Genomic DNA, 19,098 nt, shown 5'->3' with positions numbered 1-19,098 from the left:
ACAGAACAGATAAACAGTGTGGTTTATGCACACACTGGACACTCTATCAGCGAAAGTGAGTGAACTGTAGCTACACACAGCAGCAGATCGGAATCTGGGAAATGCAATGTGAAAAAGCAAATCACACAAAGTACAATGTGACTCCATCTATACAGAGTTTAAGAATGAGCAAAGCTCAATAATATATGATTTAGGGATAATACATGGCAAAACTACAGAGAAAAGCTGAGAACTGAGATACTGGTGACCTCTAACGGGGGAGAGATGCGGACAGCATCGGGGAGGGGAACCCGGGCAACCCAGAAGAAATGGGCTTTTTCTTTTGTTTAAATTTATTTGTTTATAGAGATGAGTCTAACTACGTTGTCCAGGCTGGCCTCAATCCTGGCTGCAAGCAATCGTCCCGCCTCAGCCTCCCAAAGTATTGAAATTATAGGCACGAGCCACCCTGCCTGGCTGAAATTTTACTCTTAAACTGGGTGGTGGGTAGATACAAATGTTCATTGTATTACTGTTGTTTTCATTATACACATATTTTATAAACATTTTCCTTACTTAATATGTAATTTTTAAAAATACTAACAGTAAGATAAAATTAATTTAAATCACAGCCATTCTGGAATAGTTTAAGGCTGTGGATAAAATATTGAACTGTGTCCCTGTCATTAACTTACTTTGCAAATTTGGACACTAATACATTCCCTAGAACTTCAGCTATGTAAAAATGTCACTACTCCAGGAAAAAAAAGGATATTCTAATCATTCTAGGGATAGTTTTAATGGCCTACAAAGAAAGAAAGAAAATCAGAAAATATTTAAATTAAATATTAAAGATTTAATATTTTTAGAAAGCATTACTGAGGCTCTATCTACTCTGTACCCAGCACCATACTTTTGAAAATAAGAAATTATTGAGTCTAAGCCACATTAGACAACAGAGTTCCCAAAGTGTGATCAGGACTGGATTTGTCTTCTGTTCCTCCACTCTTTTTGTTGTTGTTGTTTGTAGATACAGGGTTTTCCTCTGTTGCCTAGGCTGGAATGCAGTGATGCAATCATAGCTCACTGCAGCCTTCAACTCCTGGGCTCAAGCAATCCTCTGGTCTCAGCTATTTTTTTTTTTTTTTTTTAATTTTTATTTTCAGTAGAGACAAGAGCTCTCCATGTTGCCCAGGCTGGTCTCAAATTCCTAGACTCAAATGATCCTCCTGTCTTGGCCTCTCACAGTCCTAGGATTACATGCATGAACCACCATATCTAGCCTTCTATCTGTTTCTTTACCTGTCAAATGAGAAGAATAATAGTATCTCTTCATATGACTGTGGTATAATTAAATAAGTTATCTGGGTGCAGTGGCTCACACCTGTAATCTCAGCACTTTGGGAGGCTGAGGCAAGTGGATTGCTTGAGGCCAGGAGTTCAAGACCAGCCTGGGCAACATGACAAGACCCCGTCCCTACTAAAATATAAAAAATTAGCTGGACATGGTGGCACGTGTCTGTAATCCCAGCTACTCAGGGGGCTGAGGCACAAGAATTGCTTGAACCCGGGAAGCACAGGCTGCAGTGGGCCAAGATCATGCCACTGCATTCCAGACTAGGCAATACAACGAGACTCTGTCTCAAAAAATAAGAAACAACAACAAAAACAGTTAATTCACATAAGGCATTTAGAGCAGTTCCCAGCACATAGTATTATACCAGTGTTTAATACTTATGTGTGTTATGTGTGCATATTGTTGTTATTATTGTTTTTTCAACATCATTTGTGATTTGGAGTAAGAAAATCAGGTGTCACCTGTACCACACACATTCTTCTTGGAGGTGGAATTTTACCTACCAACATCAGTCATCTCCTCTGACATTAGTCGACCTTGCACTTGTGCACACTCCTCTCCATTTTATGGTAAGGGCCAGATCTCAAGGGTTCTTCAGCCTACTGGCTGGTAAGCCCGACAGTGCACAGGAAGTTGCAGCAAATCAGGTTCATTTCACATCTCTCACTCCCCAGTGGGTTTCATTAGCTCGAAGGCTACCTTGGAGATGCAAAGCCTCACCCTGACCCAAGGGCCTGGATGTAAATAAGAGAGCAACTAGAGAGTCGGGCTTCATCCTTCCTGAGAGGTCTGGCAGCTCCTGACCCTGAAGAGTTGAAAATTCCAAAGGCACATGGTCTCGTGCACTTCCCCAGCAGAGTGGACCACCCTGATTAAGTGCTCCATCCAGCTATGCAAGCCCTTCAGAACAGAGCTGTGGCGATGTGATTGTGTAACTTTTATGACCATTACTATTACTTCTAGGGATGGGCAACAAGTTAAAGTCAATTAAGAAGCATATAAACTGTCACCCAAATCTCAAACTGAAAAATGCCAGTGATGCTGACACGCCCAGCCTCGCCTCAGGGGCCATCCTCATATTCCCCCTGGGAAAACCGGTCGGGGCTGCAGCAGCAAAGAGAAAGTCCCAAGAACACTTTATTGAATTCTACCACTTTACTATAAATATTTTTGACCCGTCTCTCAGTGCAGAAAATCCTGTGTGACTTCTAGAAAGGTCTGGAAATTTATCCTTAGAGCTCAGAGCCTGATCTCACTTTAAGAGAGTCCTTGCAAAACTCCCCACTAAACTCCCACTGTCGGGTCTTTCTCGTGTCCCAGGATGACAACAGAACCCTGGATCAAAGGAGGCATTTTTGTGCCCTGGAATGACATCATAGTTTGTGGATCAGTAAAAACCTTATTTCATAACTGAGGAGCTTTGCTTCCAACAGTCTAGTGGAAGGGTTGGCAAACCTTTCTTGTAAAGAGTCGTCGAGTCAATATTTTAGGCTTTATGGGCCATGCTGTGTCTGTCACAACCTCTCCCTCTGCTGTGACAGCATGAAAGCTGTCACAGACAACACGCAGACTGGTGCATGTGCTGTGTTCCAATAACATTTTTATGTACGGACACTGATCTCTGAATTTCACTTAATTTGCACAGGTCACAAAATGTTTTGCTTTTGATTTCTTTTCCTCCATTTACAAATGTGAAAACCATCCTTAGCTTGTGGCAGTAGAACAATTCGTAGTGGGCCAGATTTGGCCAATCCCTGGTCTAGCTTTCTCTGGGAACACCGTAATACATGTAATTCCCTGGAGAATGCAGGGAATTCCTCTCAAAAAGCAGCAAATTAATACTCCTTCATCAATCACTGCTCCTCAACATCCTGGGGAGGTAGGATGTGTGTTACCAACCGCAGAAACTGAGGTATTGAAATATCACAGAACGAGGCAGTGGAGGGCGCTGGAAGAAAGGTTTTCGACCGGAGTTCTACTTTATACCCTGCTTCCACGCTGCCTGTACGTCAGGTACACACAACTTCCTGTGTGCCACTGCATGAATACCATTATTGTATTCTAATACAATCGTCATGATCTTTTGTGACCCGGGATGATGAAATTTTTGAATGCACCATTAACACATATGATGATTGGGCTACCTGTGTGGCTGGGCGGGCCATTGCCCAATCAGAAGTCATCGACTGCTGTCAGTTATGAGGAACGCCTCTGAAAACAGCACGTACTCACAGGGCCATTTCCAAATGAAATCTTCCATTTGCATTTTTCAATTTGTTTTTCTCCTGGAGACAACAAATGCTGAGCAAGCATTTGGATCCCTGTTTCAGTGAACTAACTTGTTTCCCTACCCCTCACTCTCCCTTCCCCATTGGCCAACATTCCTTTTCCACTCCCACCTCATTCCTGCCTACTCCCCTCCTACTGGAACACAAACACATGCATTTTGTTTTTCTGAATCCATAGGCTGAACAGAACATTGTCAACAAGATGCCAACGATCCATGTCTCTGACTGAGTCCTATTTCAGCAATTCAGAAAACTCAGACTGTATGGTTCTGAGGACCCTAGGGGACAAAGTCAGCCTTCTCACTCTTCATAAATACATGCCACTCGGTCTCAGTGGTGAGGACACATCCACCTGTCTTATCCCACCTGGCCCCCACCCACCACAGAACCTGGATGAGGCCACTAGAGACTGCCTGTCGGAATCATCATTATAAATGGCTGGACAGAGGCACCACCCTGTTCATTGGCGACGCCTTTGCACCACAGAAGGTGAGAACTCCTCATCAAGAGAATTCTTCTCATATTGTGGGGGGGGGGGGGGGGATTCATCAATTAAAGTATTTCATCAGCAGATACTAAACTTCATAAAACACCAGTGATCAGCTGAGAAACACAATTCTTAAAAAATCCATGTGGAACTCTTCCTCGGGCAGTTCCTCCACATGACAGCCATCCGTCATTACCACTTAGAAAACATTCAGAAGCTAGCCCTACCAGGAATTTAAAAGCTGTCACAAAGGCACTTCATTTGGAACTCACTCTGAATCGGACCCAATAATATACTAGGAAAGTGATTAGTTGTCAAACTGCCACCTTTTTCCATACTACCTAATTGGAAGAGAACATCTCAATGGAGTTATTTTCCTCTCAGTGCTCAGAAATAAGAAAAATAGTTTCATTTTCTTCCAAAAGAAAAGACTATCCCTAACTCTACTCTTGAAAGAAGAAAAGAAATCAAACCTGTTGAGAAATTCTGCCTCTATTCTAGGACGGTTCTCAAGAATCTTACAGCTGCGTGATGAAACATTTCCTAGGAGCAATTAATCCTAGGCAACTCTTGTAAAAAAAATAAAGTAACAAAGGACATCTTGTGATGCTGTAGTGTTTACCTGTTTGTGCCACTCATTCATGAATTTATAAAATTCTGAATTCATATTACAAAACAGAAAGGTGGGAGGAATGAAACATACCTAATTCACGAAGACTTGAACTCAAACAACTCACAGACCACCCAGGTTGCAAGGGGCCTTAAAAGCAGCTAGAGTCGCTGTAACTGAGAAAAATGCCCTGGAGTAAAGCACAGTTTTTTTAAGATTTTAGTTTTTCTTAAGTTTAATTTACCAATAATGGTAATCTTTCCCTAAAGGGTTGTACTTCAGTGATGAGGTTATTATTGTAAGATAATTATTTCTAATAGAAGCTATCAATTACTAAGCACTTTGTTGCCACAAACTATACTAGGAGTTTTATATACATTATCTCATTTAACCTTCACAACTCACCCTATCATGTGATTATTATTATCTTCATTTTACAGATGAGGAAATTAAGTGTCATAGAAGTGAAGTAACTTACCTAACTAAGGTCACACGGCCAATAAAGTACTAAGAGCTTTATACACATTATCTCATTTAACCTCCACAACTAACACCATTATATGATTATTATTATCTTCATTTTACAGATGAGGAAACCGAGTGTCATAGAAGTTAAGTAATTTACCTAAGCTCACACAGGCAGTAAGACAATAAAACCCAGGACCGTCTGACTCAAAACCCCAACAGCAGGATCACTCCACTAAATGGTTTCATACATCTGAGTCATGGGGTACAAATTACATCAATCCCATCTTTAAGCTGTTAGCTACATTATAGTGATTCCCAAAGTTGACTTTTCATTGTAATCATACAGAAAGCTTTTTAAAAATAGAGATTCCCAGAATCTACCCCAGCTCAGCCAGATATAATGTGAAAAAATAATCTCATTCTTTTAAGTGATGCCAATCAACAGCCAGACATGTTTTCTCACTGAACCTAATGAGTATTCCATCAAAAATATCCCAAGTGTTAACTCTCAAGGCATTTGGTTGGCTTTAGTTGTTCAGCACTTTCTCTCTAGTTGATAATGAATGAATGAGAAGGAATTCCACCCTTGATTCCCCTAGGAAAGCTTTATTCAAAGAGTGACAGCTGATGGAAGCACCGCGACCCAGAGAGTGGTAGCAAATGCTACACAGATACGGATGCAGACCCCAGGGCAGTAAGGTGAGTGGAGAGTCACACAGCCAGACGGCAACAGGTCTGCACTCTCCCAGTCACCTCGCTTCCTCCCAAAACCCCGCTGCCTCTTGGAATCCCTCTGGAATCATTCAGAAACCCCAATCACCACAGGAAATGAAAGACTAACTGGCACACATTAAATTAGTATAAATATGTGTAAAAGAGTTGACAGGTTCAAAATAAGTTCCAACAGAGCTGACGCATTAATTAGTCCTTGTCATACATATTTTTAATATCTGTACAAACACACACACACGCACACACACACACAAACATATATAGTGTGTTGCCTATATGTAAAGAGACAGATATGTTCTAATTTACACATTTTCATATAATCATATTCAGTATTGGACTCTATATTGAAAGAGACAGATGCAAGTTCCAATCTCAACCCTGCCACTTATTCATGTGACCCCATTCCCATTTCTTAACCTCCCTGAGATTCACTTTCTCTGCCTGAAAAGCAGTGGTAATAGTAACTATTTCGCTAGAACACATTTATGTACACAAGCACCTAGCGCAGAGCTGGGCACCATTTATTAATGTTGTTACTCCTATTTAGCAGCTCCCTAAGAAATGAAACATGCGGTTCAGCAGCTGATTGTTCTAACCAGCAAAGCCCCAATCTCCTAGTAGAAAAAAGGCAAGCACTCCAATAGGCTGTTCCTTCATGCCTTGCTCTAAACTGATGATTGGAAACATGCTTCCAATAGCCACAGCTGTCTAACGTGCTGAGAGCATTAATAAGTTACCATGATATCCAGGGATAACAAAATTAACAACACCTTCCCGAAATAACTCCTCTGGGTGACTTACCAACTATTTCAGTAAAATTTGTAGTCATGGAAAAGAAAGGTCTTAGATTGGAACCATATTAAAACACCTTCCTCTCTCTCTCTCTTTCAGTGAAACACGTTTAAAATTTACCCTAAATATCCTAAATCCTTGCTTGTCTTTTCCCAAGTGGTCCCAGACAGAGGATTCAAAGTGGATCTGTCAGATTTGTTGCCAGGGAACAGACTCTCCTGGGTTGCAGGAGGAAGTCCTCCACATTTTTTCTGACTTATGCAGTCCCACGGCGGCTCTTTGGAATATCTTCCTTGATAATGTTTCCTACATTCACAGCCCCAAGCCTGGCTAGTTCATTTTACGAGGAATAAGGTTTCACTGGAGAGTTCCAGGAGGTCGAAAGAGTGAGGCACAAGCAAAGTGTCCGTCTAATTGATCCCAGCCAGACTGTGCGACTACCTGGGTAATATAAAATGCAGAAGGACTTTGTCCTGTAACCCACGAAAGTCTGAACCCTGAAAACGAATCTGATAGAGCCACCATCCTTTCCATCACGTCCAGCTCGGGCACAGTGCTCGTTCTTAGCACTAAAGAAAGTACAGCAACACTGGCCACAGACCGTGTGGCTGGGATAAGGCCCCCTCCAGAGCTTTAATTTGTTTCTTTGTCTACGAATTTATTTAGGCAGACAGGAGCGTTCGCAGGAGGGGAAATGCTTTGGCAAACTCTTCATTGTACAAACTGTTTCTTCCACACTAATATTTTCCCTTTAGAAGGGAAAGATAGAGCTCCCAAAAGGCCACATTTTTGCCAAAATGTCTAAAAGCAACATTTCTAAATTGGGACTATTTTGCAGAGAAAAGAAAAATGTCTTTGGTGTTGGGATGAATAAAGCTTCTGCCACTACTGCTGTCATTAGGGAGTGAAATGTGGTCCAGGTTAACTCCTCCAAACAACAGGACGACCATTGATTACTGGTAACAGACAGCTCTGTGAGATCACCATGGTAACATTCATCCCTTCTAACAGTCCCCAATACCACATATTGAACAAAGTTTTAAAATCAAATCATGATTATGGACTATAAAGAGAACTTGGACAGATAATATGCCAATATCAACTTTATTCTTTCCTGCTAAGAAGCTACATGTTAACATTTTTAGATGATTTGGTTCAATCACAGCTGTCCTTAGATAATTTCTGTAAACGAAACTGTCAAAAACAGAGGACCACTGGTGAAATGCTAAGGTGAAATTTGTTGATATTGCCATATCAACAAATACTCGTAAAAGCAAGGTGCAGTCAGAGGCAGTTTATAATGATTTTAAACATCATTAAGAAGCAGCAGAAAAATCCTGACAACTCTCTCTTGCACAATTGGGGGACCAAATACTCTATCAGTCATCCTTCAAGAGCATGTACCCAACTCAGAGACTCTTTATTCTATGCCAGAGCATTACCGGGGAAACAGCAGTTATCTTGGTGATAAATAATACCCTCAACCAGCCAGGCAAGGTTAGTAAGATCCAAAAGCCACTTTCAGAAGCCACAGTGGTTGCTTCAGTGTGAGCTGTACATATGTTTAGTTATAAAGTGTTCTCAGTTTCCCACTGTGAGACTATGTACAACAAGCTCTGTATTTAAAAGCTACTGTTTCAGGATAGAAAAGTTGTTAAGAAAAAGATCAAAAGTTCCACAAGATTAAGAGTTCTGTGGACATGTGTGGTCTCTTGTGCTACCACTTTTTAATGTTTATGTTATGAAAAATTTCAGATGTATGGAAAAGTACAAAGAATAATGTCAGTAACTTCTATGTAGCCATGATCCAAGTTTCATCACATCGTAATACTTAGCCATATTTGCATTAGGCCTTTTTATCTTAATAAATAAATAAATTATATAGGAAAATAAAAACCTGTGGTTAGCACTCCCCACTCCCATGCCCCTGCCTCTCTAAACAATATGTAGCATTAGTTTGTGCCTTTTCAACCATTTATATAAATGGTATCAGACAGTATGTATCAATCTACAACTTTTTTTTCTCAACATTGTATTCCTAAAATTTATCCATATTAATACAAGTGTATCTGGTTCATTTATTTTAATTGCTGCATAGAATTTCACTGCATGGATATAGCATATATTATTTTAACCTTTTTCCTTCCGAAAGAACAGCTAAATTGTTTTCTATTTTTTACTAACATAACACACAGATGAACATTTTTACAGGTATCCTTTTGCACTTATACACTGGTTTCTCCAGGCACATACCCAGAAGTGGAACTGCTGAGCTCTAGCGTATGTGCGTCTGCAGCTTTGCCAGGTGTTGCCAAACTGCTCTCCAAAGTAATCGTACCACACAACACTCCCACCGAAGTGGGGAGGATGTCTGTTGCTCCATCTCCTTGTCATCAACCAATATTGTCCTTTCATTTTGGCCTACCCGGTGAGGGTGAAATGGTATCTCATATTAATTCGGGTGTTCCCACTTATCAGCGAGGTTGAGCATCCTTTTACATTTACTGGGCATTGAGATCGCCCTTTCTATGAATTGCCTGATTGTAGCCTTTGCCCATTTTTCTTATTGCTTCATAAGAGCTCTCTTTATATCTTGTGACTTCAGGAAAGTCACTTAGCTTCCAGGGTTCTAGCATTACCAAAGGAGATGATAAACCTATTTCATAGGGATATTTTGAAGCTCATCAAAAAGCACTGAGTCTAGTACCTATTACATGTTAAGTAATTTCTAAAAAGTCACTATTACTATTATTGCCATGCCATGAATATGGTTTAGGGTATAAAGTATTTCTAGCGTTTCTCTCAAGTTTGTAGCTCCCTTTGGATAAGTACTGTAAGACTCAGAAAAAGGAGTCTCAGCAACTCTTCTTGCCCATGATATCTCCTCAAGATAAGAAGATACAATACCAGCATTCCACTGTCTATAACTTACCATTAAGGAAATGTGCAGGCCGAGCGTGGTGGCTCAAGCATGTAATCCCAGCACTTTGGGAGGCCGAGACGGGTGGATCACGAGGTCAGGAGATTGAGACCATCCTGGCTAACACGGTGAAACCCCGTCTCTACTAAAAAATACAAAAAATACTAGCCGGGCGAGGTGGTGGGTGCCTGTAGTCCCAGCTACTCGGGAGGCTGAGGCAGGAGAATGGTGTGAACCCGGGAGGCGGAGCTTGCAGTGAGCTGAGATCCGGCCACTATACTCCAGCCTGGGCGACAGAGCGAGACTCCGTCTCAAAAAAAAAAAAAAAGGAAATGTGCAAAGTTAGCTCCCCCTAGATACTGGTTAAATTACGCATGGAAGTTAACTTCCTTCAATCCACACAAGACTGGGACCTCTTTTGGGAAAAGCCCCTCATCCTGAGTTTCAGGGATGGTTAATTCACCAGAGGAAAAGGACTCTGGGAAAGAAAGAGCTGGGCAGTGGAGGCTGGCAGGTTACCAGTGTCAAGGACTTGCCAGTACCAGGTATTTCCCAGGACAGAAATACAGCCACCACTTCATGACATTCCATCAGGCCCAAGACTGCTCCATTTCTCCACATGGTAAGTAATCCCTGAATAAGAAAAACCAAAGGCTAATCATCATATCACTTACCAAATGCATACGTTGGGTCTTTTTAAAAAAATGATCAGAAGTGCACTGACATCACCTAGGCAGCAGCCAATCCTATTCAATGCACATTGTGAAAATACTCATCTGGCGGGGCGCAGTGGCTCACACCTGTAATCCCAGCACTTTGGGAGGCCAAGGCGGGTGGACCACAAGGTTGGGAACTTGAGACCAACCTGGCCAACATGGTGAAACTCCATCTCTACTAAAAATACCAAAATTAGCTGGGTGTGGTGGCGGACATCTGTAATCCCAGCTACTCGGTAGGCTGAGGCAGGAGAATCACTTGAACCCGGGAGGTGGAGCTTGCAGTGAGCCGAGATTGCGCCACTGCATTCCAGCCTGGGTGACAGAGCGAGACTCTGTCTCAAAGAAAAAAAACACAACAACAACAACAACAGAAAATACTCATCTTTCCTCAATACCCAGATGAATATGTTCCTAAGGACATGTTGGTAAGCTGGAAAGATGTGATAAAAAGGAATCCTGCAAGCGTGTCTGCTTGTACACGGAACGTAGTTAATTTGGTGCTGAGATCCTCCCAGCCTGGCTTCTCTTCAGCCGTCTTTTGACCTCTGCATGGAGGAAGGCTGTGTCATCTGTGTGCACTCTGCCAGGTGGAGGCCCACAGAGCTGCCCTCCAGACCTCTCAAGTAGTCCTAAAATCAGCTCCAACTGGTGACTGGCAGGGGCCCTTTTCAGAGGTACTTGAACATCACCTAATATTCAGAATTCTCTCCATCTGTATTCAATTTCAACTGGCCCCCAAGAAACCAGAGGCTCTCCTTAGTGACTAGGGACAGGGGCCCTCTCTTCTCTCTTCTTCAGAGCAATCATATGTAAGATTCAACTCGAGCCCAAATATAATTAGACCATCTTCTGATATCTATCTAGGTGCATCGCTTTCTTCCTTAAATGTGTGCCAAGTTTCCACTTTCAAGAAGTTAAATTGCCATATAAAAATGCCCTGGTGATGATGAGTAATTAGACACGGTAATGGAAAATTAACTGTGTTTTTATTTAGAGCATTTATTTTAACAAGACTTTTCTTCTTCTAACTGTTATTAAGCTGTAATAAAAATAAATTAAATCCTGAGGGTTTGCAAAGGTTTTCTGGTTAAAAAACAAACAAACCAAACACCTCTTTTCCTGGAGAGTATTTGTTAATGCCACCAAGTTTGTACAAAGTCTGAATCCCGTTACTAATAAATCCTAATGCGAATTCTGATTTTGTGGTCTGTGCTGTGGACAGAAAACTACCATTCCATCCTCTCAGGCAGGTAAAATGGAGGCAAGCACCGACAGGCAGGCCCAATGTGCTTCTCTACGTGTGCAGTTTTTACGCGAATGCCCTCAATCCTTCTCTCCTTCTTCTTGTCATGCTGCTTCCAAGAGAACGTGCCACCTGCAGCACAGTGGTGTTTTGCCCGTCCTTTGAGCACCTGTGGGCGTTAGCAAGTTCTTGGATAAAAGGTGGCTACCCCAGTTGTGAGAGCATCCCTAGAGCCACACTGGAAACACCAGTTCCATAAGACTGGAGGTAAAACTGAACTGCATCCCCAACAGAGGACGCAAAATGAGGCTTCCATCTATGCATCCCATCTGCGTCCTTGCAGTCCTCTAACCACACCCCACCTAAGAGCTTGTCAATGGGCTTAGCCATAGACCCATTAACTCTAGTCCACTAACAACAGTCGTGGGCAGGACATGTGGCAAGGAGGACCCTCAGGCTCCAGGGCATGCACATTCACAAGCTCAGAACAAATGAAGAGGCCTCGGCCGGGTGCCGTGGCTCACGCCTGTAATCCCAGCACTTCAGGAGGCCAAGGTGGGCAGATCACCTGAGGTCAGGAGTTCGAGACCAGTCTGTCCAACACGGTGAAACTCCATCTCTACTAAAAATATAAAAATTAGCCAGGCGTGGTGGCGCGCACCTGTAGTCCCAGCTGCTAGGGAGGCTGAGGTGGGAGGATCGCTTGAACCTGGGAGGCGGAGGTTGCAGTGAGCCAAGATCGCCTCACGGCACTCCAGCCTGGGCAACAGACCAAGATCTTGTCTCAAAAAAGAAAAAAAAAACAAAAATAAAAACAAATGAAGAGGCCTCAGCCCAGGTGACGTACCTACCTTTGCATCTGTTGCTCCTCCTACCTGACCTCAAAACAAAGTGCAAATAACACCGAAAACTGCTTCTGGTTTAACATTTACTCAGCCTTCCAGAGCGAAGGCTAAATGCTGCACAGAGCTTAGGCTCTGGATCTCAACCCTGAGGAGGCCCCAGAACATGTCTAAGTAGAATCGACTTTAGCCATTTAGTATCCACGGAGTGACAGAATTTCACAGGCCACCTTTGTGTTGCCTGTACAGCCCTTCGGAGGAACACTGTGCTATGACACTGAATCTGCACAGCCTCAAGAATTTCAAAGAAACCCATTCTTTCTTTCCTTCTTCCCTTCTTTTTTTCCTTTTAATCTCTCTTTATAATTGAAATAATCCTTTGCAAGCCCTACTCCGTTTCATATAGATTTTTGGGATACGTTACATTTAATCTTTTCACTCTGATTTCTAGAGTATGCTAAAACTAACAACTTTATACTAGCCACGTTTCTATCACAAATTCAGTCTTGGATACAGAAATACAACCAGCAAAAAACAAACATACTGTAGGAAATCAGCCTAATAATAGAGTTCCATTTGAGTTGTATTTAGCAAAGTTGATTTGACAATTTTACCGGTGATAACACCCTGTAGGTAGAGTTCAAAGAGAAAATTCCACATAGTAAGCAAAAGTATTAAATGTTCCCATATCCCAATTCCATATTCCAAATGTTCCCATATCCCAACTGCCTCTCACATACACTAGGAAAAAAAAAAAACAATAAACAAAACAAATAAAAAACAAAGAAAGAAGGGTTAAGCAATGGTTCTACAAGTAGTTGAGAGGGATTTTTTTAAACACCCTAACTGCTAGTCAACAGTTAGATTAAGTTTCAAAACAATGTACTCAATGACAATGCCATCACCAAGCAAATACAACTATTTGTTGAATGAAATTATTGAATTAAATGATAGTGAAGAGTGGACATTTGGAGGGGCATTTCAACCTGTGAACAAAATTTCTAATCATTTGCTCGTTTGCTATGAGAAAAATCAGAGCCAGAGAAGACACTGCTAATGAACTATTCATGAGTTAAAACTGACTCCACAGCCGGGCGTGATGGCTCACGCCTATAATCCCAGCGCTTTGGGAGGCCGAGGCGGGTGGATCACCAGGTTAGGCGTACGAGACCATCCTGGTCAACATGGTGAAACCCTGTCTTTACTAAAAACACAGCCTGTAATCCCAGCTACTCGGGAGGCTTAGGCAGGAGAATCATTTGAACCCAGGAGGCAGAGGTTGCAGTGAGCCGAGATCGTGCTATTGAAAGAAAAAAAAAAAAAAAAAAGCAACAACTGACTCCTAAGGAACCCCTTGGCATCTCTAACAGAAGAGTTATAAAACTTAAGGAGTGGTGAGATAACAGCTAAGGATCCCAAAAGAGCTCGGTTCCAAATATATTGTGACCGTGGATGAGTCCTGGACCCGGTGCATCCCTCTGTTTATTCACCCTTACAATGGGAACAGGATAATCAGTTATGAGTAATTGCTAATAAAAGCTTATGTGCCTCTGGCAGAAATACAAATGCTTGTTGATAACGATCGCTTTTCCCAGACCCTGGTTTATGTTTCTCCATTAACATTCCAGTGTCCAACTCTCAGGTTCCCAAGATCCTACGGGTTTGGGTCTCTGACTAAAAAAGACCAAGCTGAGATTGGGAGAGTCACCAGGGCCAAGTCCATGAAGCACTAGCCAGCTCCCGTACTCCCAAATGAGACATTATACATGCCTGCACTGCATTTAATTTTTTGCTGGGATGACACCCAATGTTTGTGATAAAAATGCACCCAAGGACACTACCCCAAAGAACTTGCTTCTCTTGGATCCACCAAAGGATAAAATGTTCTCAATGCCACCTCCTAAAAGATAAACACCCTTCCCCAAATGTCCCTTCTAATTGGCTGATTGATTGTCCCCTGGGTGTGACTGCACAGGTTAGCCCTGGGTGTGTAACCAAGTTGGAAAAGTCTTCCTGATTTCTGAGTACTCTGACAAGGAGGAGAGTGGCATACAGTGGACTGAAACGATACCGAAGCACTGACGTGACCCTGGCACTTTGCAAAAAATACCTTCTGCTTGGGGATATTGATCTGTGATTTTATGAGCCCCTCCAGCTCTGTAGGTCTAACCACCAAAGATCAGAGAGAGGTGAGAGATTCAACAGAATCATTCTGCCAGAGAAGGGGAAAGGAATTAGATTATAGTTAGAGGAATAATTAAAAGTCTCATCCTGTTCTCAGGTTGTAAAATGTCCAAGTATCTACACTCACCTCCCCACAAATGTGCATGTGCAAATGTAAGGTAATTCTAGGTTCTAAGTACACAAATTGTAATAAAAGTGATTAGTACCATAGGCTCATTTATCAGTATCTTCATGTGAAAACCCTTAGGCTAAATTGTAACAATCCTTATTTTTGTGAAGCAAGTTATCCATTTTTTCTCAACACGCCTCAAATTTAGAAACTGCCTGATTCTAAAGATCAGACAGAAAGGCAGAGCCTTCGAAAATGACCATGCCGATGTTTCCGCAAACCATTCGACCCCAAGAAACCAGCTTTCTTCAAGTGGGCTTTTCCACCAAGAAATATTAATCACAACCAGAAAAAGAAAATAAAGCATCCTAAAGTTAAGCATATTTATGACATCCTAAAACGCACCTCTTTTTTGGCCTTTGTAATGACGGTCAATGCTCTGAAGTTTGGGAGCTCATTGCTGATTTCTAAATTGCAATACACTTCCCTCTGAACAGGGATTACTGCTTACAGATTTAAAAATAAAACCACCTTGTTATATACTAACTTAATTCTAAACATATGCCACCCCTCACCAATGGCCTGAATGACAACTGTTGTCAAAAGGACGCATTCTTTTGGGCTTAGCTGTTTACATTTTAGTTTAAATGTAATGATAAACCTTTCTGCGGTGGGGCTTACAGGGCAAGGACTCCCTTTTGCAGTGTCTATTAGGGTGATTTATGAGACGTACTAGGAAACTGAAAGAAATTGAGAGACAGCTTTCTAGGACTAAAATTATTGTGTTTATAATAAGAAAGGGCCTGTCAATCAATAATTTTTGGAAGGTGAAGATTCCATCAAGGCTAGAGTGTCTAACAATAAAATCCTGTCAGGTGATTATCTGCCTGAGATGAAAACTATTTCCATGTCTCAGTTTGCTTGAATACATACCATTCTGCCTGATATCTGGTATCATAAATTGACCTTTAGGTTGCTAAATCTACACAGCATGAACTGTTTCCTTATGCACTTTTTTTTTTCAATGTTGTAGTTTTCTTTCCATCCCAATTTTATGTACTTATTGTACATGCTGGTAAGTTTTTAATTTTGAGGCTTTTTTTTCCTCTTAGTTTTCATTATTTTACCTGACACAGTTTACTTCTGTTACACTTACTTAAATCTTAAACCACCAAATGAAAGGCTGAGAAAGTTCAATAACGTTAATTCCAATGTATGCCTTTCACTTGAACTTCTTACAATTTTGCTTCCACCACAAGTGCTAAACATTTCGTTCTATCTAGCAAAAAAAAGAAAAGAAAAAGAATAGAAAAGAAAAGAAAAGAAAAAAATTACAGTTTCCATCGGGATGCCAGCAACTTATTGTTGTTTTTTTCAATTAATAAGAAAAAAAGGTTACATTCATCTAATCAAAGATTTTTATCCTGACCTTAACTGAAGAAAAAAGAAAAATGCTTTGAAAGTATGGTATTTGCAAAAGCCCTGAGAAGTCACTAATGGGATTCCCATGATCTAATACATGCAAGGCTTTAACTGTAACTGTAAACCCAATGAAGGCTTATGATTTGAAAGTATGAACTATTGTAGCCAGTTTTTATGGGTTTAATTCCACCAGCAAATCCCAGTTTCTATATTTTAATTCTCAACTAGAGCAAAATCACGACACATTTTCAACTAACAACCTGAAAGAAGAAAGCACTGGAATAATGGGGCCAGAACACCATTGCCAACAACCACCCTCTGCCACGAACCATCAGTGAACTTCAAAAAGCACAAGACTGAGCAATACTGAAGTCTGTGACATACGCTCATTTCACTTATAACACTCACAAAACTACATATGAATCATTTCATTTTCCTCTGATTTCTTTCCCACACAAGGTTCAACAAAACACAGCACTTACTCAGCCACCTCTGACTGAATGACGATTCTCTGCAGCGATTTATTACTCCTCTTCTGCCATATTTTCTTCTAAGATCTGATTCTGTGACTCCTATAAGCCAGGAAAAGCTGCCTTCAAGTCAACGCAGAGCACAAAGTCACTGAAAATTCTGTCGGCACTAGGCTCTACCTAGGTGCTTAGAAGTTGTTCTGTTTTGTCCTGGGAATGTCCCATAAGCAATGTTAATGACTGAAACAGATCCTCTTTTTTTCCTCAAAGGGAATTGAATTATTATAGCAAAGGATGATTTGTACTCAAAACAATATTCAACCTATCACCCCTATTCAGTATATACGTGTCCAAGGGTCCACAACCACCTTACACACAAATGTAAAAATATCAATTCTCAGGAGATCTATCTTGTTTCTAAAATTTCTTATTTGTTCCTTGTTTCATATATTTCTTGGTTTTAAAAATTCAGTATTACAAGGCTTGTTATGGGATATCAGGCCTAATTCTACCTTACAGAAAAATTAACTTTAAAAAGACATAACTGAATATCGTATACATTTTACAACCAAATACATGTAGGAACAATTTGGTTTTAAAAGAACTCCACTGAATGTATTTATCATATGTTTACTGATTGTCATATAGGGACTATCAGTGGAACCAAGAGAAAACACAGGATTCCACGCATTGAGCATTAACAACTGAATGTTCCAAAAAATATCTTCCCAAACTGGTGGCCCTTCATTTTTTCATTGTAAGTGTAATTTAATTTATCTCATGCCTCCCATGCAACTAACATAACCTCAAAGCTTCTTTTGGTTTGGAAGTACTTTATGTTCACCTTTAATGAAAAGCACACTTAATAACTTTTTTTCTGATAAACAGTGCTCCTACTTCTTTTTTGTTTTATTATACCCACGTTCCATAACCTAAATCCTAACAATGCCAAGATACTTTGAAACTTGGAGCTTCTCTTAATGCATTTAAAGTTTTAAAAATACATTGGCTTTACTTTCGATAGAAACTCTACTACGTTTTCAGCCGGGCGCGGTGGCTCACGCCTGTAATCCCAGCTCTCAGGGAGGCAGAGGCGGGAGGATAGCTTGAGCCCAGTAGTTCGAGACCTGCCTGGGTAATATAGCTAGACCCCGTTCTCCACAAAAAGGAAAAAAAAAAAAAAGACAAAAGAAACTCTACTACGTTTTCAATATATGTGTTAAGTTCTCTTTATCTTTCCTATTGGTCTTAGCTCCTGTGAAGAGAGAAAACCAGTTCTGAGTAATGTTTTTACTGTTATCATTGTTGGTTTTGGTCACTTAAGACAAACGAGGGTGACCTTTTCGGCTTGTGCCACAAAGGCAACGTACTCCAGAACTACTTTCCCAGAGCGCGATCATTTTAAGCAAAGCTCAGTGAATTTGGGATTTTGTTGAGAACCTCAGGATATTGATTTACTTGTAAAATTCACAGTGGAGACTGTAAGAGGTTGGACAAGTTAACTCAAGGTGAGATGCAAGGCCGCCAAGCTCAAGTTTGAAATTCACACCACCACTTCCTGAAACAATGATTTAGGCGCTGAACCTGGTCAAGTGTTTTAACTTTCAGCACGGAACGAGCACGCGTTCTCCGAGCAGGGCAATCAGGCGTTGCGCGAGCAGCCCTCTCCTAAGGCCCCGGCGCCTTTATTTTATTTCCACTCGTGCGATCCACACGTTGCGTGGCCCTTCCCGGCCGCGTCGCAGATGCCTTTGCAATGCCCACCGTTTACTGAGGTGCAGGAAAAAATCCCTTAACCCTTGCTCTCCACCTCGGGTTGCAAAGCACAGGCGACCCACACGGACGTGAAAGCTACCGAACCCCACTTATCCCCTAGCGGAGCGTCTTACCCGTACAGGAATGCAGGGGCTTGGGTCGCACGACCAGCGACGGGCACACGGAGTAGAGGGAAAGTTTCTCAAAGTAGTCGCAGGTCTCCTTGGAGAGGATCTCGTCGATCATGAAAGTCTTGTAGCGCCGCCTGGCTGCTTTGAGCTGGCCGGGCGAGCTCAGCCTCAGCTCGGCGTGGCAGTGCATGGTGAGCCGGGTCGAGCGTTTGCCGGCCCGAGCGCGGCTGCGAGTGCCCGGCCGGCCGGGGCCGCTGGGCTGGCGCGACGGCGGGGCCTCGGCCCCGCTCCCGGCAGCCGGGGAGGCGGCGGGGCTCGGGTGGCGCGCGGAGGAGAGCGGGTAGCGGGCGCGTCTGCCGCGCGTTTAGACCCACCCGCAGATCAACATCTTCGCTAAGCCTTTTTGGGACAACGCAGCTGTCAATCAGCGCGAGCTTCCTGCAGGGCCGGGTGCGGAGTGTGCGCTGAGGGGCGTCCGCGCCCACCCCGCCCCCGCCCGCCCGTGCTGCTCCGGCGCCGACCTGCGCGCCTAGTGCCCGGCGGCTCTCACTCGCTGCCTCCAGCTCTGGTGTCTCGCGCTCCTCTGCCTG

The 19,098-nt window shown here is 42.2% G+C and overlaps 1 protein-coding gene across 1 annotated transcript in view; it reads right to left on the bottom strand.

Moving 5' to 3' along the window:
• BARX2 (BARX homeobox 2) overlaps nt 1-18,886 on the bottom strand; it is an 82,895-nt gene extending 64,009 nt beyond the window's left edge. Inside the window, exon 1 of the mRNA XM_023208090.3 lies at nt 18,512-18,886. Coding sequence (XP_023063858.1) covers nt 18,512-18,698 — 187 coding nt within the window. The 5' untranslated portion in view covers nt 18,699-18,886. The remainder of the gene's footprint in view (nt 1-18,511) is intronic.
• Between the last annotated feature and the right edge of the window lie 212 nt (nt 18,887-19,098).

This window comes from Piliocolobus tephrosceles, chromosome 13, assembly GCF_002776525.5.
Source record: "Piliocolobus tephrosceles isolate RC106 chromosome 13, ASM277652v3, whole genome shotgun sequence".
Taxonomy (NCBI): Eukaryota; Metazoa; Chordata; class Mammalia; order Primates; family Cercopithecidae; genus Piliocolobus; species Piliocolobus tephrosceles.
Note: the sequence above shows the minus strand (reverse complement) of the source record. Positions and strands in the feature narration are given on the sequence as shown.